The sequence below is a fragment of the Syzygium oleosum genome, unplaced genomic scaffold, assembly GCF_021117445.2.
Source record: "Syzygium oleosum isolate NSW1041296 unplaced genomic scaffold, Sole_v2.1 Sole_v2.17, whole genome shotgun sequence".
Classification (NCBI taxonomy): Eukaryota; Viridiplantae; Streptophyta; class Magnoliopsida; order Myrtales; family Myrtaceae; genus Syzygium; species Syzygium oleosum.
In genome coordinates this window covers 6,582,513-6,610,186 of record NW_026607501.1, presented here as the reverse complement: position 1 = coordinate 6,610,186, position 27,674 = coordinate 6,582,513, and the positions used below count along the sequence as shown (strand labels likewise).

General features: G+C 42.9%; 3 protein-coding genes across 3 annotated transcripts; 1 reads left to right on the top strand and 2 right to left on the bottom strand.

The window, feature by feature from the left end:
* Positions 1-4,081: 4,081 nt before the first annotated feature.
* LOC115678935 (transcription factor TCP14-like) lies at positions 4,082-5,747 on the bottom strand. Its single transcript, XM_056319397.1, has one exon. It carries the CDS (start codon positions 5,459-5,461, stop codon positions 4,181-4,183), a length of 1,281 nt encoding a protein of 426 aa, XP_056175372.1. The 5' UTR covers positions 5,462-5,747; the 3' UTR covers positions 4,082-4,180.
* Positions 5,748-13,689: 7,942 nt separating this feature from the next.
* LOC115678938 (cytochrome P450 98A2-like) lies at positions 13,690-15,316 on the top strand. Its single transcript, XM_056319383.1, has one exon. The coding sequence runs from the start codon at positions 13,703-13,705 to the stop codon at positions 15,212-15,214; it is 1,512 nt and encodes a 503-aa protein (XP_056175358.1). The 5' UTR covers positions 13,690-13,702; the 3' UTR covers positions 15,215-15,316.
* Positions 15,317-16,072: 756 nt separating this feature from the next.
* On the bottom strand, positions 16,073-17,586 carry LOC115678919 (flavonol synthase/flavanone 3-hydroxylase-like). Its single transcript, XM_030602424.2, has 3 exons — positions 17,189-17,586; positions 16,581-16,902; positions 16,073-16,487 (listed from the first exon to the last, which is right to left on the bottom strand). Exons 1-3 carry the CDS (start codon positions 17,539-17,541, stop codon positions 16,218-16,220), a joined length of 945 nt encoding a protein of 314 aa, XP_030458284.1. The 5' UTR covers positions 17,542-17,586; the 3' UTR covers positions 16,073-16,217.
* Between the last annotated feature and the right edge of the window lie 10,088 nt (positions 17,587-27,674).

Below are 27,674 nucleotides of genomic sequence, written 5' to 3'. Positions count from 1 at the left end.
TATTTCCCCGGGCCACGGCATCGCGCGACACGCGGCGTGAAAGGTATTTTCGTTGCAACCTGTTACACGGGGGTGTGGATCGCGCCATTCCCAACCCGTCCCGTCGCTCACGTGGCCCGCGCGCGTCCCGACCCGACCGGAATTTTTCCCCCCGTTCGAGTTCCCGAATTGTCTTTTTCCTCTATATCGGCCGGGCTTCCATTGACACGCGGCGTGCAGGAAACCAAAATCTCTCAATGCTTATGTGCACAGGAACGCGACGGGGATTGATAAAGGTCGCACGACGCGACTTCACGTGGGATCCATTAAAATCGTGGGTTTTGCCAGCTGGAGGATGTGTTCCGGTAGTTATCAATGTCGAGTACGTAATTATCCACAAATCAATTGAGAGACGTGTCTCAATTTTGAGAGCACGATGGAGATTTGGATTTCGCACCAGCGATTAGATTGTCCCCCGTGCAATTCGTCGATCGATGACGGCTCTCAAACGCTCAAACGCTACCTACTCGGCTTTCGAAAAAATCGCAAAAAGATGGATTTCGCCCGATGCACGAAAATCACATCGGGCACCGTTCGACGACAACATCGAAGAGGGAAAAATCGGGGACCCGGGGCAGCGCCGGCCTTCGAATTACTCTCGATATTCATGCGACCAGTTGTACTGCACTGCCGAATCGTTCGTTTCAAAGGGTCCTCGGCATCGGTCGATGGCGACTTCCTAGCGTGATGAAAAGAACCAACCGGCGCTTGTCTCGTGCGACGACTAATGTTGGCAGGAATCCGCATTAAATTCGCATGGAGAAAGTCAAAAGAAGAAGAAGAGGAGGAAAGGGAAAGGACAGACGCGGCTGCAAATTTCATGCACTCGTGGGAGATTCCGCAACACATGATGCACAAAGGCGCAGTCTTGACAGCAGTCTCGTCGTAATTGAAAAATTGTCACCAAGGATCAAGACATGTTGTGCGCAAATTGATTTCGTCGCCAAGGATCGAGAAAACTCGACACGTTCTGCATGTTGTTTCGTCCCGAGTTGGATTGAGTTCGCAGTTTTCCTTTGTAAACTTTGAGCTAGCACTCGAGACATTGTCGATTCGAGTGCGAATGAAAACCATTCTTTTTTTTTTTGACTCCATTTATGGATAGAAATACAAAATTTATTTTCTTGGATAAATTTCTGAGCAAAAAGTAGCGGTTGATAACGACACAAAATTTATGTTCCCGGAATAAAAATTCGTTTGATAGGTTATTCTTAAATTTCTTCTGGTGTACAGCCCGGGGGGCGGCGGAAGGGCAACGTCGGGGCGGGGCGGATGTCCGACGGGTGGCCCCAGGCGACGGAGGCGGTGGTGACCAAATGACGGTAAAGGTGATGGCGAGCAACGAGGGCCAGCGATAAAAGACTTTTTATTTCTGTTTCTGTTCTAGAAATAGAAAAGTAAAAAAAAAATCTATTTCTCATTTCTTTTCAAATCTATTTTTGACCTAAAAATTTATCCCGGAAATAAAAAAAGAATGAAGTTGCGTTGTCAAACGAATTTTTATTCCAAACCTGTTCCCGAGAACAGAAAAATAGAAAAACAGAGAAACAGAGTGGCTATCATTCGCGCCCTTGATTGCTCGATTCGCAAAAACACCGCGCATCGTGCCAATAACTTGACCGTTTCTTTTTCGGTTGTCGGTTTCATGGAAAACTTTCGTCGAGCAGCACAACCGTGTGTCGCTTAGTTATGGATGCGGGCGTAACATCCTGTGAGACACTGCCAGTTGTTACAAAAACTTAAACCTGTTAAATGATGATTTGATTTGATCTTCAAATAGTCTAACATTCCCCTTTCTCCTCAAGAAGGCCGGACTTTGGTCAATACTAAGCGCAGCAGTATATAAAATAATGGACGCAAATAAGATACATAGAAATATTTGAATTTGGGACCTTTACTTTAGTTCCTTGTAAAAATATGTGGAAAATCATTGTCAGCAATTTAAAAAACTTGAATTATTAGATGAAGGCGTATTTTAATATTTAAGTATTTCGATAGTTAGGAATAGCGATCCACTATAAGCACATAACACGAGTGATCGACATTGTGGGAATTGAGGAGTGAACCCCTGGAGAGACCATAAGGCCGAGTTTGTTCATACACCTCCAATGTTATCCTTTTTACGGGTTGGGAACAACTCGGATTAAGATGATTTTGTTAGTACGATAACTTCCATGGGATCATCCAATGATTCGGAACGTCGTTTCCCTCGCACATGATCGTGACTCATGTGGGAATCCACCGCCCTAACACAATGCAATGATTACGCTCCAAATTTACGAAGCGTTGCAACGAGTGTCCTGCACGCGCTTTGCTGATCGGGGTTTGATCTATAAGCCAATTGAATTCGCAGGAAAAAATTGGTTTCGCAAAGTTCCCCGTTTTGAAAGGCTTCCCGATGACGTGTAATGTTCCCATTCGCTTCCCCCCACGCACGCCAAAAACAATCATAGCCCCCTCCCCCCTCCTCAAAGATCAATGTTGATTTTTTTTTAAATGCAATTTAATAAACCCCCGAAGCTTTATAAAACAAAAAAAAAGAAACACTCGACACCTTTTAATTAATTAAATTCACTAAAGTGTTCTCCTTTGGGATCTGCCAAATCCGCCTTTTTCTTTTTCCCACATTCCATTTCCAACTGATATAAAAAATAAACTTCTTTTTTTCCCCCCTCGAGTCATGTCCGCGATTCCACCAATCGCCACTTGCCACGTGGCAGCTCAATTTCTCTATTTAATTTTATTAATTCATTGGAGCAAGAAAGAGGGGTAAAAAAAGGAAAAAAAATCGGGTACATTCAACTCCAGATTCCGCACTCTCTCTCTCTCTCTCTCTCTGAGCCGAGACCCAATCATTCATTGAGCCCATCAAGACCCTGGGCCCCGCCGAACGAACGGTCTAGATTTAATGTCCTGGTGGGGCCCCCCCGCCCCCTCCCGGGTAGGCCAACTGAAACCCACCACTGATCTCCAAATGGCCACCAGGGAAAAAAAAAGGAGAAATTATTGCATCGGCTCGTTTTATGGTCGTTACTCGACACGACCGACATGGTTGGTCACTGTGCGATAGCTCGCATTCTCTAGCGACCCCTATTCGATTCTCGCGGGCCATCATTGCATAATCGAATTTGCACGCATCTCGGGGGGCGAACAATTTTCGCAAATTTTTTCAACACGATATCTTCCTTATTTTATAGATCGGCCAAAACTAAATTGAGAGGAAAAAGGAGGGAAGGGAGGAGGGATGATGATTCACCTGTTTGTCAGTGACAATTGTACATTGGTTAGGGCAATGACCAGCATCTGGGCCTCCACTACCTGACCAACACCTGGAAGTGCTCTTCCTGTGGGCCCCCACCTACCTCCTCCTCTCTCCTCAGCTCTCTGATCACCATCATCGTCATCATCATCTTTTGCATTCACCATCCCATTGGGTCATGTTAGGAGTCATCAAATCGCATTGATCCATCCACAAAAAAACTTAGCCCAAGGGCAGTCACATTGATTTACAAAGACTCCCTCCCTCCCTCCATCCTACACAATTGAAGTGGCGACGTTCCATCTCTTCCCCCAAAAGTGCTCAAAAAGGCCCTTGTGGTCCTTCCATTCCCAGCAAAATCAGAGAGAGAGAGAGAGAGAGAGAGAGAGAGAGAGAGAGAGAGAGAGAGAGTTGCTTGCTGGTTAGGTGGGAGTCTTGCCAAGCAAATGCATACATTTGAATATAGGTGATTTTGACCCATTTGATCCAAAAGGCAAAGCATATATGTAGATTATACAAGCATGTTTTGGTGGGGGTGGGGGGGCAATTTGCACAAAAAAATTAGAATGGGTACCCAAAAGAGGGGGCATAAAAAAAGAAGAAGACCCAGATCAGAATTTAGCCCTAATCCAAAAAGGGAATCCTCCATAATCCCCACCCTGTTAAAAGCGTCTTCTTGCAAGCCTTGATAATAATCAATCCATATTTTAATCACACAGGAAAAAAATTGGGGGATGATGATAATAATAATAATAGTAATATCAGTGATTTTTTTTTTCGGAAAAAAAAGCGGGGTGAAAAAAAAAAGGGGGAAGCTCATCCATTTAACGACAACCAAAACCTCACGTGTGTACAACACATCAATCAAGCTAGCCCACCAAATTAATCGCCGCCGGGATCTGGGAACGGTGGCTGCCGGTCGTCGCCGCCGCCGCCGCCCCCGCCGCCGTGGTGAGAGTGCGAACCGCTCGCCTGGGATTCCGACACGCCGGAGCTCGTCACGGGCCGGTACGGGCTCAGCCCGCCGAGCATGTTGAACTGGCCCTCGCAGCCGCCTGCCCCGGCAGAGGCCGAGCCCAAATGCTGACCCGGCAATAGGGCGACGGGCGCGGGGAAGTTCATGAAATGCAGGCCGCTAGACATGGTGCCCCGGTACAAAGCGGCGCTGTTGCTGACCGAGGCCGGGAACGTCCATACCGGATCACCGCTCATGACCTGGTTGCTCGGGTTGGTCACCATCCAGAAGTTCGCCGGGAGATTCCCGTGGCTCGCCGGCAGGGCTCCGGAGCTCGACTGCAACAGGTAGCTGCCGACATGCGACTGAGGCTGAGGCTGAGACTGAGAATTGGTCGACAAATCAAGCTGATCGGACCTTCGCTTCTTGCTCATGCCCTCGTGATCGGTGCTCTCTGATAGGTCCAAATTCGAAGCCTCTCGGAGCTCCTGCTTGGCCTGAAACAGCATCGAGCTCAAATTGCTCGAGGAGCCCTGGAAATTGAGCAGCGTCGGCGTCGATTCAGGCGACAGCCCGATCCCGGGGAACAAGGCGGTGTTGCTCCGGCGCTGCGGCGGGAGGGAGAAGTTGGGGCTGAAGTAAGTCGATCGGAGCTGCGACGGGACCGACATGCTGGAGCCGGAGCTGCGGAGCGAGATGTTGAGGGACGTGAAGTTGGCCGGGATGGTGCCCGTCCCGGTGGCGGCGATCACGGCGGGCTCCGCCTGCTGGAGGAGCCACTCGATGGTCTCCCCGTCGGACTTGTGGCCGAGCTCGCGGGTGAGCTGGAAGACCCTGGCGGCGCAGAGGGCCGGCATGCGGATGCGCCGCCCCCGGCCGTCCACCTTCGTGTGCCGGTCCTTCGTCGAGGTCCGCTTCGGCGGCGGCTTCTTGGACCCCGCCGCCCCCGCCCCCCCCGCCAGCGGCTGCTGCTGATCCTCGGCGGACACGATCTGGAGGCTGTTGGAGGCGGAGGACGATCGGTTGTTAGGGTTCGGGGGCGCCGCGTCGTCGGAGGACATGGCGAGGGAGGGATAGCTGGACGTCGAGCACGGCTGCTCGTCCTCCTTCTTCTCGAGCAGCTGGAAGGGGAAGTTGGGTCGTCGGTGGTGTTGGTGGTGGTGGAGGAAGTGGTCGTGATGGTGGTGGTCGTGATCACCTCCTTCCATTATCACATGTAAAACCAAGCTCTCCCTTCTCTTCTCTTCTCTCTCTCTCTCTCTCTGTCTAACCCACCTTCTCTCTTCTTCTTGTTCTTCCCTCCACACCTCCGCCGCCGCCGCCGCCGCCTCCGCCTCCTCCTTCTCCGCCTTCCTCCTTGAGAGTGAGTGAGTTGCAGTAAGCTTGCAAGAGAGAGAGTGTGTGGAATTGCTTTGCTTTCACAGGCGACTGAGTTAGAGAGAGAGAGAGAGAGGATAAGGAAGGAAGGAGAGAGAGAGAGAGAGAGGGGCAAAGCTAAAAAGGGCTTTGAGGGAACAAAAAGATAATGAGTGGGAATTATATGGGTGAGCTTTAAAAAGCTGTTTTTTTTTTTTTAAATTCCTCCCCCATTGGAAAATTTTTTAATTTTTTCCTTTTGCTTTCTTGCTGTACATTCTTGAGTTTTTTTAATCCTCTATCTCTCTCTCTATCTCTTGAACAAAAAATAAAATCCAGTTCACCGCTTTTGTCACAACTGCTAACTAGGTCAGTTTTAGGCTTTTGAAGTATAGTCTACAATTTCAGATCCCCCCAAAAAAAGTATAGTCTACAGGCAAAAGTATAGTCTAGATAAAAAAAGGTATGATCTAGATACTGGCCAGAAAGCAAAAAAAAAGGTATAGTCTACGTTGCCAGACATTAGGCGGATAGAATTAGATAAGATCGATCGACGAAATTTCGATGTGCAATTATCGCATTATCTTTAGATTTTCATGGAGGTTGTGATTAGAGCGGATGTATGATATTGTTTTCGATGTTCCGTTGTGATTAAAGTGATGTGTGCTGATGTAACAAGTTTTGTTCGTCGCGAATATGTCGATTCAATGAGATTTTTCATTGATTAGATGCCGTGCTTTTACTTGATTTTATCGTATTAAGTGGAAAGGGTTTCAACATGTGATTATTCCGTAACTTTAGGCGGAATTATTTGTAAGACATATCAAGTCATTTTTGCAATCATCTGCTTAGATGTAGCAAGATCCGTCGATTTCAATATCGTACGTTTGGTAAGATATGCACTAATCAAGAGGTCTATTTTTATAAGCACATGGAACATGTTCAAGTGTGTATGCGATGGTCTTACGCTTTCATTTGAAAAATTGATGTGGTGTGGAGCAATTAAAATATTCTAGCTTTTTTTTTGTCTTAACTATATTATAGTTGACTCATAACTCATTAACTTAAGTTGTTGAGTGAATACATGTCCAATTTGATATATTAATGGACTCGACCTTTGGCTCCCTCTTATAGTCTCATTCGAAATACTAATTCGGTGTCGAGCAATTAACACTTATTAGATTAAGCTATAAAGTGAATATATGTTCAATTAGATATGCCAATTGACTCGATCTTTGATTTCCTCTTAGTGATCTCCTCAGATGAAGCCATCGAATATTTACCCCGCATCTCAACACGAGCGTATCGGGTATCTGCTCATCCTTCCCGATTGAGTTTCATGTTGCAATACATTTCCTAACATGAGTAGGGGATGTTTGGTATTGATTTTCATTGTTCTAACGTTATTGTAATCTTCCTTCCTTCCTTTTTTTTTTTTCTTCTTTTTGGTCATGTTGTTGTTTTTTTTTTTTTTTGGGTATGTGAAGGAAGGAGGGAGGGAAGTGAGAAGTTACTATCTTTTTTTTTATTTTTCTTTTTAATAATTTGTGGTTGGACAGGGCCATTGGTTCAGACTCCACGTGAGGTGCTCTCTTTTTTCTATCATTCAATCCATAAAGACAATGGGCATTGGAATTGGGGTGGGGCCCAGTCCTAAGTCAAAAAGATGAATTTTGAGAGAGAGGGTGAGGGGAGGGGGCTTATAAAGGAAAGATTATGAGGTGGGTCCCCTTCCCCATTCAAGTAATCATTCCCTGGTGCATTTGGCCCTTTGCCTTTTGCTCTGCATCAAAGCTTTGTTTTTGTGGGGATCAGAAAACAGAACAAAAGAAAACTAGAGAGAGAGAGAGAGAGAGAGAGAGACAGAGAGAGAGAGAGAGGAAAGAACAAACACAAGCACACACGTCTTTGGGATACCCTTAAGCATTGGTAGTAGCTATCTCTCAACATTCATGTTGCCTTTTCCTTGGGATCCTTTGGCTGGATTTGATTGTTTGGCCTCCCTATTTTTTTCACCCTATGTGATCAGGTGAAGGGGTGGTGCTGTGACTGCTGTCCTAGAGCATTTTTATTTGGGGGGATGGGCGTGGAGGGCACGGATTCTTCGCATCCCGCACTCCTCGATTTTAGTACGGGGAATTTGCCCCCGTCGAAATGGATGCAAGACACAGTTCGCCGGATGACGGGAAGGGAAATCGGGAGGGGATTGGTATCAGCCCTGCCTGGCTCGACTAGTATGTTTTTCGAAATATATATTGATTACAAGTATTTGACAAAAACCTCTTTACTCGACTATCTTCTTTTTGGAGACGTAGACTATATCACTCATCATAGCGACATTACTTCATTTAAGATTCAGTAAAAGACGTAGATTGTACCGGTCATAATAGTGACGTTACTTCATTTAAAATTCAATTGGAAATGAAAACAAATGTCTTATTGTATGCGAATGATAGACACGGCATAAGAGTGCTTAGATTTTTGATAGACATAAAAGAGCAATGTAAATTATAATTTCTCATATCAAAATAGGGATAAAATCTAAAAACTTGCCTGAAAATTAGCGAAGGTGTATTTAGAGCCTACGAGGGTGGTTCCCCTGAGGCATTGTTGCCCCATGGGAATATGGGATTAGGGCAAAACTCTCTTGCCCCGCACGAGGCACGGGGCCCTGACTAGGTAGAGCTTTGCCTGACGGGGTAGGGACGGGGAGCACAATCCCCAACATCGTCTAGTGTCATTTCTAATTATATGCACATCTTGAGTAGCCCACCTCTTTAGATGAGTTAAAGACAAAGATAATTTACTCTTGAACACAGGAACATTCAAACGATGCTAGCATTACTAATTATCAACAAGAAAAAGAGAAGATTATGAGGGGATATTATATTTATGACCATGAATTGGGGAAAAAGAACTAAGCAAAGTTTAAAGAACTTAATCATACCAAAGGATGCCTTTTTGCCATTATTTTTGACGCATTCTCAGGATGGTGCTTCGAAGGGACCATGTTTGAGGCAGATGCTTATCTGGGTCCTGTCGAAATCAAACATATAGGAGTCTATAAATGACGATCTCCCGCAATTTGAAGTATTCTTTTCGAATGATGCTTTAGAGGACGGAATATGCACTTATGATGTCACACTAGCAAGGCGACAGATTACGTGCCAGGCCAAGTTAAATAACCTTTCATTAGCCAGTACTTTGGTTGATTAGTGTTCCTTTTTTGTGACTGTGATTTTCATGAATATGCATGGGGCCCTCCTGTGCTTTTTCTCTGTAAGATTCATATCGATCATGATTTTGGTGGCGTTAATACAATTTTATACCTACGTCGAGAACCGTCTAACACCGACGTTTAAATCTCATGTTCAAGCGTGTCTGGCTTGACTCTTAGCGAATCGTTATATCCCGTTTTGAATTTCTGCCGAAATTTAGCTATGATGGGAAATAATTGAAATGAATTCGAGCACGTTCACTAGAAAATTTGAATGGTATTATTTATGTTTAATTTTTCAAATATTAAAGGAAATATACAACTAAATCTTGATGGAACATATCCATGAGAACACTAAATTACGCTTTGAAAAGATTGGAGTGGTGAAGTGGGACATGATGGTATTGGTGCCCAAGGTAATTCACACTTGAGGCATTGAAAACGACAGTCAAATTGGGGAGTCAATAACTTCATGCTAATCACTTTCACCCCCCACCTTTTCCAATCTTTGGCTCCATCGATAAGTAAAAACACATGCCGTTTTCAACATAATGAAAAGCGAGTTTATCCGATAGGTAACTTTTCTGTAAAGGGTATATTTTTTTTTTGCCTTTTCTTTTTTGTTGTTGCTTCTCCTCCATTATTTTTGGGCTGTCACATTAGGGTTTGCACATGCACATTGTTTCTCGATGTCGTTGTCAGTGTCGCGCGATTGTGGAGGAGAGAGGCTCTGTCTTTGTTCCACTTTTGCCCTAATTGAGCATGAAGGGAACGTCACATTGCATGGTGAGTATAACTACATAGTCCAATTTAGCTGCTCTATTTACTGCCCATATAGTCTGAACTCTCCACTTTTACGCTCTCCAAACGGAAAAATTACCGCCGAAAAATGGGTTTTTAGTTTTAAGCACCTCGGATCCGAGCTCTCCAGACGACCTCGAGAGAAACCTGCGAAATAGTAAGAAAGAAGAATCAGCAGACGAGACGTCGACGGATCTTGAATTGCCGCTGTTTCGATAATTCTTACTGTTTGAGTGTATTGCAGTTGCGGGATATTGTGTTTTTTCTCATCAATAAATTTTCAAACACGCGGCAAGACCTAGTGGGGGACTGTGTGTGGATGCTGTGTGACAAGTGACAAGTTAAGAGAAGAGCGATGGTATTTGGTCTGAGGAAAACTGCCCCAATTCATGACGCGAATGTGGACCAGTTTGGCCGAGGATTGTGGACCAGAAGTTAGTCAATGCTGCCTTTTCTGAGACCACAAGCTTCAGCTCCCTTATGCCATTCTGACATCGACGTCTTACCTTCTCTCTTTTCTCTTGTACAGTCCTTCGTTTTCCCATTTAGATATATCTGTATATACATATGATACATGCATATATGAAATCCTGGAAGTCCAAACCTTAGGGTATAAGTGGATTCTTGTTCTTGAAATTTAAAATGGACTTTGAAAGGGTTCTTGAAACCCTAAGATCTTTATTCTATGGCTGATCCCCTGAGATCATGGTCGGGTGAATTGTTTATTATTGATTCAATTAGATGACAAATGGAGGTTGCTAAAGTATATAGGTTTATAAAGTAAGGGTTCCTGTCAATTTCTTTGTTGACCTTGGTCTTTAGGTCTTCTCTTTTGTCAGCTTATTTCTTTAATTTCTTGATTCTTTTGGGTGAAGAGAGGGTACTATAAGCTCCATTAATGGCTGGATTGCCGGAAAGAGCTGTATGTTGGGTGAGTGTATTCCAGCTGAGAGAGAGAGAGAGAGAGAGAGAGAGAGAGAGAGAGAGAGAGAGAGAGAGAGAGAGAGAGAGAGAGAGAGAGAGAGAGAGAGAGAGATGGATGGACTGGTACGAACACACAAGATTTATAAATTGATGACTTTTGCATTATTGAATCTTCCGAGAGCATAGTGAATAGCCCTAAAAAACAAAAGGAGGGAATTTGTGGTTCAGCTTGTGTTGCCAGCGAGATAGACCAAGTCCTCTCCTTGTTTCTCAGCAATCTGAGTTGTGAACTCTTCATCATTTTCTCTCATGTCAAATCTCACTTTAATTTTCATCCAACCATCTTCATCTTTGTCCCGATTTCTGTCACCGAGTCGTAAGTTTGACAGCAATACAATTGATGGTACATTACTTGCTTGGTTTAAAGATGACATATGGCGCCTCATATTAATGTCTATGCAGTTGTTCAAGATTCAAGACCCTTCATTTAGGCAAGAACGTGTAATTAATTTCACGAGATCAACTCCAAAAACCCAATTAACTGAGGTTATATTAGGACCCAACTCATTCATTTTGGCATGTTCTGGCTAGGAACCAGTCATAGATCAATTAAAGTAGACTTTGTGAGCCTTACATATGGGCAAACGCTTGACCTTAACCCCATTTTGACTAATCCCTAAGCTGAATGGTACTTTGGAGTTGAAAAAATGGTTCACTTGTCTTTAATTGAAAGACGAATATCTCCACAATAATTAAGTAATTCCAATATAAACATATTCATTTTCATTATGATTATGGTGTTTCTTCGACTGATCTCGAGTCAATTTGTGCTCGTCAAGCCCAAAGACCAAGTGACCCGACACAGAGAGCTCATTATCATTAATTTTGTTAAATTTAGGTGTCGTTCCCTTGATAATTGCTCTACGTACCCAAGACTTGTCGATGAGCCGGGCTACTTGAGAAAAGTGAAAGACCCAAAAGGAAAATATTCTCTTTGTAGTTTCTTAAGGAGTCAAATATACGAAATTCGCAAACCAAATGAACCAAAAGAAAAATTATTATGTGATGGAATTGGCCATGGTTGGTGCGCACTATAAATACTCAAAAAACTATATTTAGGCCCCTACTTTACCAATATGCCAGCTTCATGAGATACTGTTGCTGATTGGATCAAACGTCACGTTGAGGGAAATATTTAGACAGTCGGAATCTTTCATGCCTCCAAATGTAGCTAGGGCTGACGTCACAAAGAACAAAAAACAGCCTCAAGAATGAATATTAGCTAGAATAGCCAGCCTCATGCGTCACATCAACTTCAATTTAACTTGGTTTTTTGCATGGCCCTATTGGGAAATATCCCTTTCATCCAACTCTCAAGACCATTTAGATATCCTCATTGGGATTATGTTTCTATTTCAAGTGTTTTGAACATGATTTTTGGGCTTCTCTTGCTCGATTGGTCCCTACCTCCTATGGATATTTGGTTCCTTCGAAGGGATGTGAAGGCCCAATAGCTTTACGAGAGAGAGACTTTTCAGTGTAATCCGATGTTTTCCATCCATCAAGTTCAATTAGCAAGTCCAAAGTATTATCGTGTTTTTGGTAGATGAATTCATATTACTCGACGCATGAAAATAGTTGCCTTTAGGTATGAAAACGTTGGGTTTCGAGAACATTTGAAAGTTTTAGCATGTAATACGAGATTTTCCATACATCAAGATCATAGAGTATTACGTACCGTTTTATTGAGAGATGAATTCATATTACTTGACACGCGATAAGAATTACATCCACATATGAAAAAAGTCGCGTTTCGGGAACATACGGAAGTTTTCGCAAGTATGGCCATGTGCTAATTTTCCTCCTCAAAGGAACACCACTTAATGTTTGCAACTTGTGAGAGAGCTCTCTTTCACTCTCTACATTATATAAGAATTACTTTTAAAAGAAAAACAATTTTGGATATTGTTATGGCCATTTATCGTACCATGTTTGACATCCGGATAACCTTGGTGATAACTTTTTCACCATTGCTATGACATGCTAGATGTACTTAGTCATGTTCATGGCATTGGCTTGTTTAGAATCACTTCATGAATTTATGTTAAAAGAAATAGGATATTCGCAACATATGTTATACATATATTAATAGATAAACTCCACCATGCATTTCCTATGTTAACCTATGCAACTTTATCAATTAAAATAATAACGTTTTCACACCGAGAGAGAGGTACGAAACATAAGCCCCGGACATCCACGTAGGAGAACAGTAATGGTCATCTTCAATGATTCTTGTTTTATGTTTTATTTTCTTGGGGTCCCACTTCTGCAAGTTGCAAACTCCCGCATAGGACATCAAATATCTTATCCAAACAACATTGGGGAGAGCCAATGAGGACACGCCACGTAATCATGGTCCCTGGAAACTCCCCCAAGTCACTCGGGGGATGGCTTCTTTACTCTATGAACGGTGTGCCAAACCCTTCATATATGCTCCCCAATTCGGTGGTTAGCCGTTGATTATTTTGCTTAACAGATCAATTTATTTTAATGAATATGTGCTTAACCTTGTTGGTACTTCGTCGATTCCCCATATTAGCTTTGTTTTGCAGTATTTTGGGTCGTTCTCTGTTTTGATTTGTTTTTTCTTGAAGTCTACAAACTTTTTCTGTATCCTTTTGAGCAATGAGTATAACTTTCTTTCAACCAAAAAAATAAAAAAACTCTTCAACAAGAAATTCTCATAAAAATCTCTCTTAGCCTTTTTTCTAAATAAAATCTTCGGCGATACTTTATCGTCGGCCTGAATTTACACGGGACTGCGCTAGTTGATTGGCAGAGCTTGTAATTTCAGATGAAGATCCGATTTTCTGTTCTTACTTAACGAGGACAATCGTTTAGGCAAACGTAAAATAGGACGAGAGCCGTCGCGCCTTTGATCGTCATGCAAACTAAGTGGGCATGATTCTTGCTCTCGAGAAGGCGATGAGATTGGCATGTTTCCTCAAGAGGGGTCATGCAGATGAAACGACTTCCTTTACATTTGTTAAACCAAGAATTAAAAACAAATGCTTATTTTAAATCCTTTTATAACTCCAAATCCAATGTCAAATGTGAGAAAAGTGGAAGTGTTGATCGCCCTCTTCCAATGTCATATGAACCCTTCATTCTGATCATCTCCATCTTCTTGGCCATCAAGCTTTGCCAATGGAGGAAGCCCACGCTCCCGCCGGGTCCTTATCCTTTCCCACTCATAGGCAACTTGCACCAGATCAAACCGAATGTGGCCACGGCTCGCTGCTTTGCCGAGTGGTCATGGCTTTACGGCCCTGTCATGTCGGTTTGGCTCGGCTCCAAGCTGAGCATCGTCGTGTCTAGTCCTGAGTTGGCCAAGGAAGTCCTCAAAGATCATGACCAGGTATTGGCCAACAGGCACAGAATGGAGTCTACAGTCAAGATCACTAAAGATGGCAAGGGGCTTGTATGGGCCGATTATGGGCCACACTACGTGAAGCTCAGAAAAATCTGTGTTCACGAGCTGTTCTCTGCAAGGAGAATTGAAGCTCTGAGGCCCATTAGAGAAGATGAAGTCAGGAACATGGTGGAGACCATTTGCCGGGATTGCACCGGGAATGAAGGTCAGGGGAGGAGCTTGGTCGTTAGGAAGTACTTGAGCTCGGTCGCGTTTAATTGCATCTCGCGGCTCGTGTTTGGGAAGAAATTCGTGACGACGGCGGGTGAGGCGACCGAGCAAGGGTCGGAGTTCAAGGAAATAGTCGCTGAAGGGAACCGGCGAGGTGCGTCGCTTTCCTTGTTTGTCTCGGAGCATGTCCGGTGGTTCGGTTGGGTTTTTCGGCCAGATCAAGAGGAGTTGCGGAGGCATGTTGCTCGGAGGGATCGGCTCGTGCGAGCGATCATCGGAGAGGGCAGGCTGAAAGCCGAACAAGGCCGTGCTGCTGAGCAACACTTTGTGGACGCCTTGCTTGGTATGCAAGAAAGCTATGACCTCAGTGAGGAAACCGTGATTGAGTTACTTTGGGACATGATCACTGCTGGCATGGACACGATTGCTATCTCGGTTGAATGGGCGATGGCCGAGCTAATCAAGAATCCGCGAACGCAACGCAAGGTCCAAGAAGAACTGGACCGGGTTGTCGGGCTGGGTCTTTGGATGACCGAATCTGACCTCTCGAACCTCCCTTATTTACAATGTGTAGTCAAGGAGGCACTCAGATTGCACCCTCCAACCCCATTGATGCTTCCTCACAAGGCCAGCGCCAACACCAAGATTGGTCACCATGACATTCCAAAGGGCACTATTGTATCCATAAATCTGTGGGCCATGGGCCGTGACCCGGATCTTTGGCAAGACCCGCTAAAGTTCCGACCGGACCGGTTCCGTGAAGACAACATCGATGTAAAGGGTCAAGATTTCAGGCTTTTGCCGTTCGGGTCGGGGAGACGGGTCTGTCCTGCAGCCCAGCTCAGCTTAAACTTGGTTGCATCAATGTTGTGCCAGCTACTACATCACTTCTCCTGGGCCGGCGGGGAGGAGATTGACATGACGGAAAGCCCAGGATTGGTATGTTACATGCAGAAACCTCTTCAGGCAATACCAACCATGAGGCTACCAGCAAATTTGTATGACAAAAGTTGTTAGCTAGTCAATTGCATAATTTACTTGGTGAAAACCATATCGAATCTACCCGAGTACTTTTGCGCTATAGAATATTTAACAGGCAATGTAAGTTCTACTTGCATAGTTAATGAGAGAAACATATAGTGGGTGAAAAATTTAAAGTTGATAAAGGATAGTCATCACCTCCAAACTCTGTTATACTAGCGTATACGAATTTCTACGAGTACTGCATATCAGTTCTCTTGTCAAGATTAGAGTTCTGTCGAATGTCTGAATAAAGAAATGATGCAAAAGAAAGACCACATAAGATTGATGAAAATGACATGAACTTATTGTATTAAAGTTTCAGGATGATACCATCCGGTTTCATACTTTCAGTTAACGTTAACAAACTTTGGTCTCATTGACCAATTCTGACGGGTCCTCAAATTCTTACTATCATCAATACCTTCTGTATAATTATGTTCTTGCTGCTGGAATATACAGCTTAGCCATCTGTATTCTTTCTTTTATAGGATCCTGGTCACCATCCTTCATTTTCATGTTATAGCTGTTTTTTGGTGCCAACGCAAAGGCTCTGAGTGTTTTCTTTCATATAAGAGCAGGAAGATTGCATATTCACTGAACTCGGTGAGCATTATTTTCCCCTGATGCGGGTTGAAATTGGAGAAATCCATTGCAGAAATGTAATTTGAAGCCCAAAATTACACCATCTAGGAATATACAGCTGAGCCATCTGTATTCTTTCTTTTATAGGATCCTGGTCACCATCCTTCATTTTCATGTTATAGCTGTTTTTTGGTGCCAACGCAAAGGCTCTGAGTGTTTTCTTTCATACAAGAGCAGAAAGATTGCATATTCACTGAACTCGGTGAACATTATTTTCCCCTGATGCGGGTTGAAATTGGAGAAATCCATTGCAGAAATGTAATTTGAAGCCCAAAATTACACCATCTAGGAATAGACTCGGTGCTGCTTATAGTTCATCAACAAGGGACACTTTTTCGGCAATTCGGAATTGCTCTTATTGGGGAGGGATCGAATAGTGCTTTATGCTGATCACATCCTCTGGCCTAGAAGGAGGGTGGGTCTTGTTTCTCGACCTCAACTGCAAATACTCCTTGAACAGGAACCCTTTGTACTTCGGTGCCTCTTTAATTTCCTTAGTGAACTGCGGCAATGGCTCGACCCACTTGTCTCCGCCTATGTTGTAAAAGAATGCATACGAGTGCCGATCTCTTGCCTGCCTCACCACCCTATGACTCGCACTCTTGAACCTGTCGTTGCTCAGTACCTACACAAAAAATTATAATTTTTTTGTACTCATTGCCTGTACATGTGCAAGGAATAATAATCAATAATTGTCGCGTGTTTCATTAGTCATTACTTGAATAACGTCTCCGACGTTGACGATGAGCGTGCCTTCTAGCGGAGTCACTGGTATCCAGTTCCCATCCTTCCGGACCTCTAGTCCTCCGACTTCATCCTGGAACACAAATGTGATGCAGTTCACGTCTTTGTGTTCGGCGACCCCAGTGTTTTCTGTCTCGGTAGTGGGGAAGTAGCGGAATGCCAACATGAGGTCCCACTTCCGGTCATTGTTATACTCTGTCAGCAAATTCGACGGGAGCCCTAAGCACTCATTGATTGTGTTCTCAATGATCCTCCCTGCGTTCACAAAGTGTGAGAACATCTCATCCAGGACCTCCCTGCAAGACATTGTGAAGAAAAATTAAATAGTTGAAGCTCACAGCTTATGATTACCCTATAAGTATCATTGTTTAGCTATTAGACCATGCCGCTACCGAATACAATTCATACTTGTCGCGACCTCCCCGTGGTAAAATAGGAGTCAACAATACTGTATCGACTCATTCAAAACTGAAAAGTTCAGAAGCAATGAGAACACGGAAAGTGCTTCAGTTCTATCGAATTCTTTCCTCTTAGGGGGACACCACGTTATGATAAACTATGAAGTTAATTACTTTGTGGTACCTGAAACCGGGTGGGTTGATGGGGTATACATTGAAGCTGGACCCAGGAGGAAACATCATGAAAAACTCGTTCTTGTCGGCTGACCTTTCCGGTTGCAGGCTGTAGCCGGCGGGGATCGGCATGCCGGGCACCGGACCGGACTTCAATTTTTCCTCATTCGGGTACTTGAAAAATGTCTTGGAAAGAGCCAGGGCTCTCTTCATCAGCTCAACGGGAACACCATGGTTCACCACTTGGAAGAAGCCGTACTCGGAGCACGCATGGCCTATTGATTTGATGGCCTTCCTTTTGCCTTCTTCATCTCCTTGTGCAAAGAAAGGAGAGAGATCCACCGTAGGAATTCCTGAACTCATTGTTAAGGATATATGCTTTTTGTGCCACTCCCTGATCTCTCCTCAGTTCTGACTATATATATAGAGTCTGAAATAAAGATGCTTCAGTAAGTTTGGTTGTTTTGACCCCCTTTCAACTAAAACTAAGAGGCTGAGCCAAAAAGAAGAAAGTGACTAAGAAAATGACAGCATCTATGAGGAGCTAATATAGCTTTTCAAGGTCGATTAACTGCATTAAACTAGCGCATACATCGATTGTAAAAGAAGTCAAGGATCGACCAAACATGGTTAAACTATAAATAAATTGGAATATGTTCATTGAAAGTCTTAAAATTTATTACGAAAGTGCAATTGAGTCATATAACTTGCAAAAATCAAATTTTAAAACTTGTCAAGTTGGTTCAATCGAATCCTAAAGTTAACATCATCTAATTTACTAACGGAAAACGCTGACGTGACGTTGACGTAGCTTATTTTAATATTTTCTCTCTTCTACGTAGCGATGGCGTGGCTAAATAATGAAACATAACACTAAAACAACACCGTTTTGGCCCAAATTTAATTTGTAATACTAATTTTATTACAATTAAATTTAAAAAATAAGGTAAATAGCTAAAGAAAAAGACCCACGACTAGCGGCTGTGGCCAAGCCTTCGCCGGTGGCTACCGCCATAACCGCCGAGAAGGGCCGGCGGAGGTCGCGTGGGCCTTCTCGAAGGCCAACGACCCTTGCTGACCCCGGGTGAGGCCCCAATATGGGGGAGGGCGCAACCCTTGCCCCAAATCTAACCGAGGGTTTTCGAGCTTCGGGAAAGCCCAGGCGACGTCTGCCGGTCTTTCCCGGTGGTTGTGGCGGCGGCCACCAGCAAGGGCTTGGCCACGGTCGTTGGTTGTGGTGGTCTGTTTTTATTTTTTTAGCTTTTTTACCTAATGTAATTTATATTATTTATTTATTTTTTTCTGATGTGGTGCTTATTGAACGCCACATCATCGCCATGTGTCTAAAGTTAAGTAATAAAATAAGACATGCCAGCATTTTCTGTTAGCTTGATTAGACGGAGTTAATTGAAGGATTTGATCAACTCCACTTAATAAGTTTTAGGATTTGATCGTACTTTTTGAAAGTTTTAGGACTCAATTTTACCTTCGTGATAAGTTTTAGGACTTCTGGTGCATATATCTCAAATAAATTTGGCTTGACTAGATGTTAAAGAACAAAACATGGGTGTCATACTTATAATTTCTTTCATTTTACGGTATGGCCTAACAGAGCTTGGGAAGTCATCTGCAAGTATGTCCTCATCTACAAGGACTTCACATAGCTGACATAACGTGTCAACTGAAGCATATTTACTCATGCTTCGTAGGCCTGCACGAAAGATGCTCAATTGGCTTCTTCTAACCTTTTCCTTTGTCTTGTTTGAATTTCATGAGGAAGACAGCCGTGACTTTTGTTTCGCAATTGCTTATGAAATGAAAAATACTATGTTGTGAAGACGCCAATGGTACCCACCAGATGATCAATTGCTTGACTAGTATTGCTATTAATCAAAGCGAAATGATTATATCTGCCTTCATGACAATTTCTAAGGTATTACAATTGTATGTAGAGTCTGGGATCAGTTTCGAGTTCACCTGGTTTAACATCATTTCATCTTAGAACATTTAGAAGTATACTCAATCCTAATCCTTAGGGGCGACCAAAAGGAATTGTCAAGGCTAGTCCCAACCAGCCAATTCTAAGTGGTTCGCGAGGGCACTGGTCTGGTTCCCAATTCCATGCAATTGGAATCGGTGAATTTCGGTTCAGTTTCTGGTTTCAGGTGTGGAACCACCTGCCTAGATCATCCGAACCAAACGAATTTTTTATTTATTACAAATGTGAAAAATCCTCAATATCTTCACAAACCTCACTCTTTCACGCCTCTTTCCCAAATTTGAAACAAAACTTTCACGCCTGATGCTCATGCTCACGCTCATGCCTCTCTCGCTCGACTCAGTTGCTCTCTTTCTCTCGTTCGACTCAATCACTCTCAGTCTTGCTCGAGTCTTAGATGCCACCCTCTTGCTTAAGTCACTTGATGCGTCCCTCTTGCTCGACGCCTCCCTCTCATGGTCTCATCTTGAGTCTCAACTCTCGCCTCCCTCTTTTGTAACGTTTTCCTAATGTGGGTTACATTAATTGAGATTATTATTACCTGCTTACGGGTTTGGTCTAATAAGTTTGGATATAAGGTTTCTTAATTGGTCAGATATGGGCCCGGCTTGTGTGGGCCGAGTTCGGCCCGGCCCGTTATGAGAGGGCCTGGCTGGAAACTCTATAAATAGAGCTGCAGGTCCTTCCTCTGCACCCAACTCTCTCCAATCTCTCTCAAACGCTCTCAAACTCACCTAAGGCTTCCGTGAGTTGGCTGAGGCGGTCTCATAGCGCCGGGACTTCGGGGGTGACAGGGTAGAAGACCTACGGCACCGGTTCATCGTCATTTCGGCATCTAGGCAGATGGAATCCAAAACAGGTGCACAAATTCTATCAATCCTTTTACCGTACAGTTAATATCTCGCTATGGTGATCCTAGGGCGCTCGGCCGAGTCATACGGGCCGGCCAACATCTTTTGCTCTATTTTTAGTCGATTGTGATTGCAATTGCATCTCATCGAGGAATATATCCGATGCTTTATTTTTTTTGCCGTTTTTCGTACGCCATCGTAGACTGTGGATGCATTTGATCATATCGACTATGGAGAACTCGGGCAACATTGGAATGTGCTATATTGATCATTTCGTGTCTCTTTAGTTTATACATTTCCTTTCCCATCGAAAGAGCCGAATTGATGTCCCTTTTTATTAATGATTCTTCTAATTGCCTTTTCAAGAGAGTATCTGCCGGTTGCTATTCTTGCAAGTTCTCTAATTCTTTTCAGGCATGCGTCTTCTCATTATCAATCCTGCAATGAATTTGGATTATGAACTATATGCTTTAAAAATAAAACACATGCCATTGATTCCATTTACCCACCCGAGAACCGGACCCGACCCGACCAATCCGGTGTTAGGACTGGATGGTCCGATTCTCGGTTCTAGAAACTGGGAATTGGACCGCTTAGAAACTGATCACCTTTACTATTGTTACAGTCCTACTGACTGTCAGTTTGCCTGACTCTTCACCAGATCGATGCTGTGAATTTAATTTGCTCTCAATCACATCTCTACTTTTGAATATACTAAAATAAATATAGTCGTGCAAAAATGATTAAATGGTTCTTGAATAAAAAATTAACGAGCAAATCATACTGCATAGTTTAACATAGGAGGGTTTGGCATCGCGTGGCCAAGTCCGAAAGAATTTTGGACTTGTTGAGCACAACGAGTCTAATAAAGATCAGGAAAATATGTACAGTTCCGTCTTTTGGAAGATAGTATGGTGGAATCTTCATCCGTTTATTCTTTCTAGTATTTCTAAATGTGATAACATGAGGTCATTCTGTGAACTATATCTTTTTTTGAGATAAGTACATTGAAAGTCTCAAAACTTACAAAAAATATAATCAAGGCCTAAAATTTGTCAAATTGGTACAATCGAGTCTTTACTTAACTCCGTCCAACTTGGCTAACGGAAAATGCTAATGTGGTCTTTTTGTAAATTTCTCTCTCTCCTATGTGGTGATGACGTGGCCAAAACGATGTCAATCTGATTTTCAATACAAATTTTATTTGAATTAAATAAAAAATTAGGCTAATTAAAGATGGGCTAATATTATGAAAAACTCTAAACTGGTACGCTTATGACAAATTTACCTCAAATTAATTTTTTTACCACGAAAAATCCCAAACTGATACACTTGTGATAAATTTACTAAAAACTAATTTTTTGACCATCAAAAACTCCAAATTGATTCACTTCTAACAAATTTACCCTCCGTTAAATTGGATTAATACCATAAAAAATTACAAATTGGTAAATCTGTGACAAACAGAGAGGTAAAATCCTAAACTGATACACCTGTCAACTGCCACGTGTCATCCAACTTAACGGAAGGTAAATTTATTACAAGTGTACTGATTTGGGATTTTTAGTGGTAAAAAAATTAGTTTTGGGATAAATTTGTCACATGTGTACTGGTTTAAGATTTTTTGTGATATTAACTCTTTAGAGAGAGAGAGAGAGAGAGAGAGAGAGAGGGAGAGAGAAACGCCCCCCACCGTCGCCACCTGGTTTTTCAATTTTTTTTAAATTTAGCTTATTTTTAATTTAATTTAAATAATATTTGTTTTAAAAATCAGATTTAGACCAAGATAATATCGTTTTAGCCTTATGTTTTATGTTTTAGCTATATTATTGCCACGTAGGAGAGAGAGAATATTAAAAAAAGCCATGTTAGCACTTTCTGTTATTCAAGGTGGATGGAGTTAACAGGAAAACTCGATTGCATCAATTTGACAAATTTTAGGGTTTGATTGCACATTTTGTAAGTTTTAGGATTCAATTGCATTTTCGTGACAAGATTTAGAACTTTTAGTGCACTTGTCCCTTTTTTTTTTATATGATTGCTAGTTTTAGAGCCATAATAGTATAAAGTAAGTGTAATTTTCAATGCTAGTGAAGCTTTCAAGGCATATCCGGGCCAAGGTCGACTTCGGCCGAAGTCCTAAAATTTACAAAAAAGTACAATTAAGTCCCAAAACTTATCAAATTGGTGCAATCGAGTCTTTCCGTTAACTTCGTCCAACTTGACTAACGGAAAATGCTAATGTGGCTTTTTTTTATAAATATTTTCTCTTTTCTATGTGGCGATGACATGGTTAAAACGACGTCTTTTTAGTCCAAATCTGATTTTTAATACAAGTTTATTTAAATTAAATGAACAAATAAACTAATTTAAAGAGAGAGAGAGAGAGAGAGAGAGAGAGAGAGAGAGGTGAGAACCCATCATAGCTAGGAAGGGCCAGTGATGGTAAGGGATGGCCGGCGAGAGTTGCTGATGTCACACTCCTAACTCAACAAGAACAAGAGCATGACATGACCGTCCTTTCACCAAAGGATGCAGCTTAAACATAACCAAAACTCATTCCGATATCAAAATATATACATCTATTTATATGTATGATAAAAATGTTGTCTGATTACAATATCAGAGTTCACTATAAACCATCAAAAGGCTATATACATATCCATCAACAAGCTAACTCAGAAGCTCCGCAGTTATATACAATTTGTACCAAAAAGTCTATACGAAACGCTCACATCCTATTTGCGGCTTGCTGAAAAACTTGAAAAACAAGTAAGATGAGAGGAATGAGCTATTGCGGCTTCATGAGCAATACATTTTTTCTAAGTAGATCTAGCATCCACTATACACAGTTACAAAATCAAACCATAACTCATTTAACCCAACTCCAGCATATAACAAACGTCAATGTCAAAATACGTTATATACTACTTTAACATAACATTTTCACAACAGAAATACTCATTTCAATCAATAATATCAAAGCAAAAACTAATGGTCTGGTCCATTGATCAATCTCATCGAAAACACACGTCAATGATCCATTCAATTAGCCAATCTCATGCTCAGAAATCTTAACCATATCCACGAATAACACCTCGTGACAATGCGATCAAATTTCTCCGTTGACTAAGTCTCCACCTATATTGTCGGTAGCTCTACCTACAAGGATATCCTAGACTAGTATGTGCATACCCATACTTCAATGGGTTCACAAAGACACTAAGTATAAATACTTACTCACAAAAATATATAATCTTTTATAAACCATGTTCAAAGTCATTCACTTCCCATGACTCTTTCCCAAAAGATTTCACAAACCCATTTATATTCAATAAGCTCAAACCAAAATCAAAAGTAACTTTTCATTTCAAATAGACCAAATAGCAGTAAATGCTCAATCCATTTTTAGGCAACCAAAATGTCATTTCTTGTCTCATAACATATCTAGGGCTGCACTTTTTCCATTCCTAATTTGGCTAAAACACTTCACAACAAATTGTTTTGACCATTTCACCCATTGTGTGTCCCACTTTTTAGCTTTCTATGTATTCTCTTAGTGTCTTTTTTTTTAATCTTCTTTTGCGGGTCCCATTTTCCTTCATCTTCACCCTTCTCTCTTTCTCTCTCATTTTAGTTTCTTTTCTTTAATGTTTGAGATGGTTTTTGCGTCGTTTTTTGTGATGGATGCCAGATAAATTGATTAAATTTGAAGTGTTTGTTAATGTTGAGTAATGTGGTAATTTTCCTTGTTATGGGTTCAGGTCAATGAAGTCTAAAAGTGTTTTTTTTTCCTTTTTCTTCTGTTATTTCTTTTTTTTATGTCTAGGAAAAAGTAGGTATTTATTCATTCCTTGTTTACTGTTGAATCTGATTAAAGTTTATGCTTTTTGAGGATGATCTTTAGTGAGGCCTTTTGGCATTGCTGGGTTTTTCTCCTTCTAGGGATTTTCTCAGTTGAAGATTTTGATATTTTATGGGGAAGAGTGGAAAGAGAAAAGTGAGTCTTGTCTGATCCTAAAGAGTTTTGCTTTCACCAAGTGAAAAAAGGTTTATCATCTCATTAACTTCTGACGATTGAACTTGCTAATTTCTTTGACCCTGTTAGTAGGGGTGAGTGCTTGAACCGAATCAAATAGCAAGCCAAACCGAATATGACCCGAACTGAAAACCTGGTTTGGTTCGGTTCGGTTCGGTTCGGTTCGGTTCGGATCGGTTTAATTTTTCGGTTTTCCTCGTCTTCTTTTTTCTTCTTTATTTTTCGCCCCATCTTACGAGGTAAACTGTGAGGTCTTCACGTTCTGACAGTGAATGGGCTTTTTTTTTTAAAGAAGCTACACACTCTGCCCACTTGAGAGGAGACGGCCAGGCATCCGAGATAGAGAGATGCAATACTGAGTCAAGGATGTTAAAAAAATCCTTGAGGATTGACACAGGCGCTGTTATAAGATGACACGGCAATGAGCTTGGAGGTCACTAGTTGCAGTGGGTTGGCGGCCGCAGATTGAAGGGCCGGAGGGAAACGGACGAAGAGCTGAAGTAGCAACGCGACTCCAAGAGAAAAAATTGGAACAATGTTGGGGAAACACAAGTCTCGAGAGAGAAAACCTTTTACTGCTCTTGTTTGGCCTTTTCCTCTTTTTGTGTTCTCTCTTCACAAATTTTCTCTGTATGTGTAGACTTCTTTTTTGTAAGAGTGTCCCTCCTCCTTGTATTGTCTCTATCAGTCCCTTTTTATATGCCAAGCGAGGGGCCAGACATTATCAAGTTTTTCCCTTTGTCAGTTTGTTCCCTCTCTCAGCTTGATCTTGCGCTTCAACCTAATAATAGCAGCAGCTCCGGCGACCACCACAACAATAGATCAATCCCAGTACTAGAGGCACCACTTCAGGCGACGTCAAGCCCAGGCAAACCTCTAGTCAACGGAAGAAAGTATTGTGACATTCCGAATTTCGACCCATTTTTGGGATTTATAAAACGTGTAATTCGTCAGTGTGCTTATGGTAAAATCTCGCCCGGGAACTGATCACTCCCGGTTATTGTTTTTAAAATTGAGATTTCGCTAGAATCGCATTCGATCGAATTTGGCCGTTATTTAGAGCCCAAACTTTGGTGTCGAATTTCTCGGAATTCCGGAACGAATATAATTGGACGGTGTCGATATTAGTGTGGCCAATCTCGATATTACCCGGGATACGTGAAAAGTGAATTTTTGACCGGGTGCGAATTTGGATTGGTAGACCACCCTCGCAGTGTGTTTTTATTAACACCCTTTTGGCCAAATCCTAAAAATATTAATTAGGATTTTTCGGGGACCGTTGGATCGTTTCCGGATTTAAACCGTGGCCGTTGGATCGCGATTATTGCGATTTGACCACACTCTCTCACTCTCTCTCCCCCTTCTTTTCCGCCGATCCCCTCCCCTTGCGTGTCTGACCTCTCCCCCACCTACCCCACCAACTCTCTCTCTCTCTCTCTCTCTCTCTTCCTTTTCTCCTTTTTCTTTTTCTTTTTCTCCTTTTCTTCTTTTTCTTCCTTCTCTTCCTTCCCTTTCTTCCTCCCCCGACGTTGATTGTTTCTGGTTCCGCTCCGCTTCTGTTCCACTCGCGACCGCGCCTCGCCGGGACCAGCCCAGCCACCGCCCGCCGTCGCCTCGTGCTGCCGTCACCCCGAACGAGCCGTGCCGCCGTCCGTTGCCGCAACCGCCTGTCGACGGCTTGCCCGCGCGGCGCGCGAGCAACGCTGTCCGTCGGCCCAGCCGCTGTGCCACCCCGGCTCCGCCGCGCGTCGTCGCCCTCAGCCACCGCTCGCCGCTCCGCCGTCGCACCACCCCAGCTCGTCCTAACCGCCACCGTGCCGCCTCCGACCGCCATCCCGACTCCCCTCTGGCCGAGCTCGCCCCTGCCCAGCCCACTCGCTGCAGGAGCCGGCCCCGTTGTCCATTTCCGCCACTCGCCGCCACCGTCCCGAACGTCGCCGCCGCCGTCCCAGCTATCGGGACACCGCCACCAGCCGCCAGCTTCCCCCGGAACAACCCAGGCCGCGCTGGATCAGCCCCCACGGCGGCTATTCCTTCGCCGTTCACCGTCGTCCGCCGGCCGCCGAGTCCGAACCGGAACCACCGTGGACCGCCCTCGTCGCTGCCGTCGTCCTCGCGTCATCGCCGGCGTTAGCCGAGTAAGTTAACCCCTAATCCCGTGTTTAGGGCGTTAAACTTGCTTAGGGTAGTTTAATTTATGTTTAGTTTGTGTTAATTGTGGGTTAGTGGTTAATTAATTGTGTTTAGGGTATAAGTTATTGATTAGTTTATTGTTATTGATTATTATATGAAATGTTATTATTTTCGGAATTTAAATATTATTTTATTAGTTAATAAATTAATTCCGAATTAAATATTATTATTTTTATTATTAAATAATCAATTTCCGGAAATTAAATATTATTATTTTCGGAAAATTTCTAGCGTCAAATTGTGACGCCAATGTTGGTTTTCGCCGTCTAAGTTGGCGTATTTAGAAAATGATTTGAATGATTTTTGATTCGAGGAAATATTTTGACATTTTGGAAAATTAAATTATTTTCGGATATTATTAATTAATTAATTCCGAATTTAATTTATTGTTATTTCGGAAAATTTATAATTTCAAATTATGATTTCTAGCTTGAATGTTGGCGATTTTGCCGCGAATTGTCGTATTAAATTGATTTTATGGCAAATTGTTTGATCGAAAGTTTTTGTGGAAAAATTTATGTGACTTTTGGAATTAAATTATTTTATTCTGTTATGCCAAGTAATGTTAGTGATACTTTGTGGTTGATATTCGTGTTTGAAATCGAAGATTGCAAGAATTGATTGACTGTTGGCATGTGTGGCCACTTGGTATTATTGTATGACATCGAGGAGAGCACGATTCATGTATGCATGGGCTAATTGAGAAGATAATAATTGGCCGGAATGCTTGTGTGCTCGTGTGGTCACACGTTGGACCCGTCTTGCTGTGTATCGCTTGACGATGCCCGATTTATCGGATGCCTGGGGATTATCTGGAGTGCCGATACCCCGGATGCCTTGTTGCGGCCCGAGGCCGGACTCGATGCTCCTTACGGGATACCATCTTACTGTAGATCGTTTGATGTTGCCGTATTGGAATGCCGTCTTACTGTAGATCGTTTGACGTAGCCGTGCCCGACGGGGCGGGACGGAGCCCGGTTTTTACCGGTAGACCGCCATCTTGCTGCGTATCGCTTGATGTGTGGTGGCGCCGAGGGGGCGTAATAACTGGAATACGTGTGATGCAATGCATAGTGCCTGATTATGTGGTAGAAACTGCTAAGTATGGTATGGGACGTGCTCAAGTGGATTCTATCTTATAATCGGGACACGCCCGCTTGTGATGCATTGATGCATGAGTAATTGATCTAGATGCTTCGAGTTTGCGACATATGCATTTCATCAACGAGTGTCCCAAGGCGAGGTAAGGATGCCTGTGACTGTTTAATGATGTGCTGTTGATGCTGTATTGCCTGGTTAGGGACCCCCGTGCGAGTTAGCCTCCTAAGCGGGGCTTAGGCTGTTAACTTATTGAGACTTTCGTCTCATTTGTTGTTGTTAACCACTTTTCAGGCCCCTAGCATGTTGTTGCACC

Bases quoted from the DNA above. Each gene is read 5' to 3' on its own strand.
- LOC115678919 (XM_030602424.2), bottom strand. From the start codon at position 17,541: ATGAGTTCAGGAATTCCTACGGTGGATCTCTCTCCTTTCTTTGCACAA. The intron at 16,903-17,188 runs GTACCACAAAGT...AATGTCTTGCAG, and splicing joins ATCAACCCACCCGGTTTCAG to GGAGGTCCTGGATGAGATGT. The intron at 16,488-16,580 runs GTAATGACTAAT...TTTTTTGTGTAG, and splicing joins ACGTCGGAGACGTTATTCAA to GTACTGAGCAACGACAGGTT.
- LOC115678938 (XM_056319383.1), top strand. From the start codon at position 13,703: ATGTCATATGAACCCTTCATTCTGATCATCTCCATCTTCTTGGCCATC.
- LOC115678935 (XM_056319397.1), bottom strand. From the start codon at position 5,461: ATGGAAGGAGGTGATCACGACCACCACCATCACGACCACTTCCTCCAC.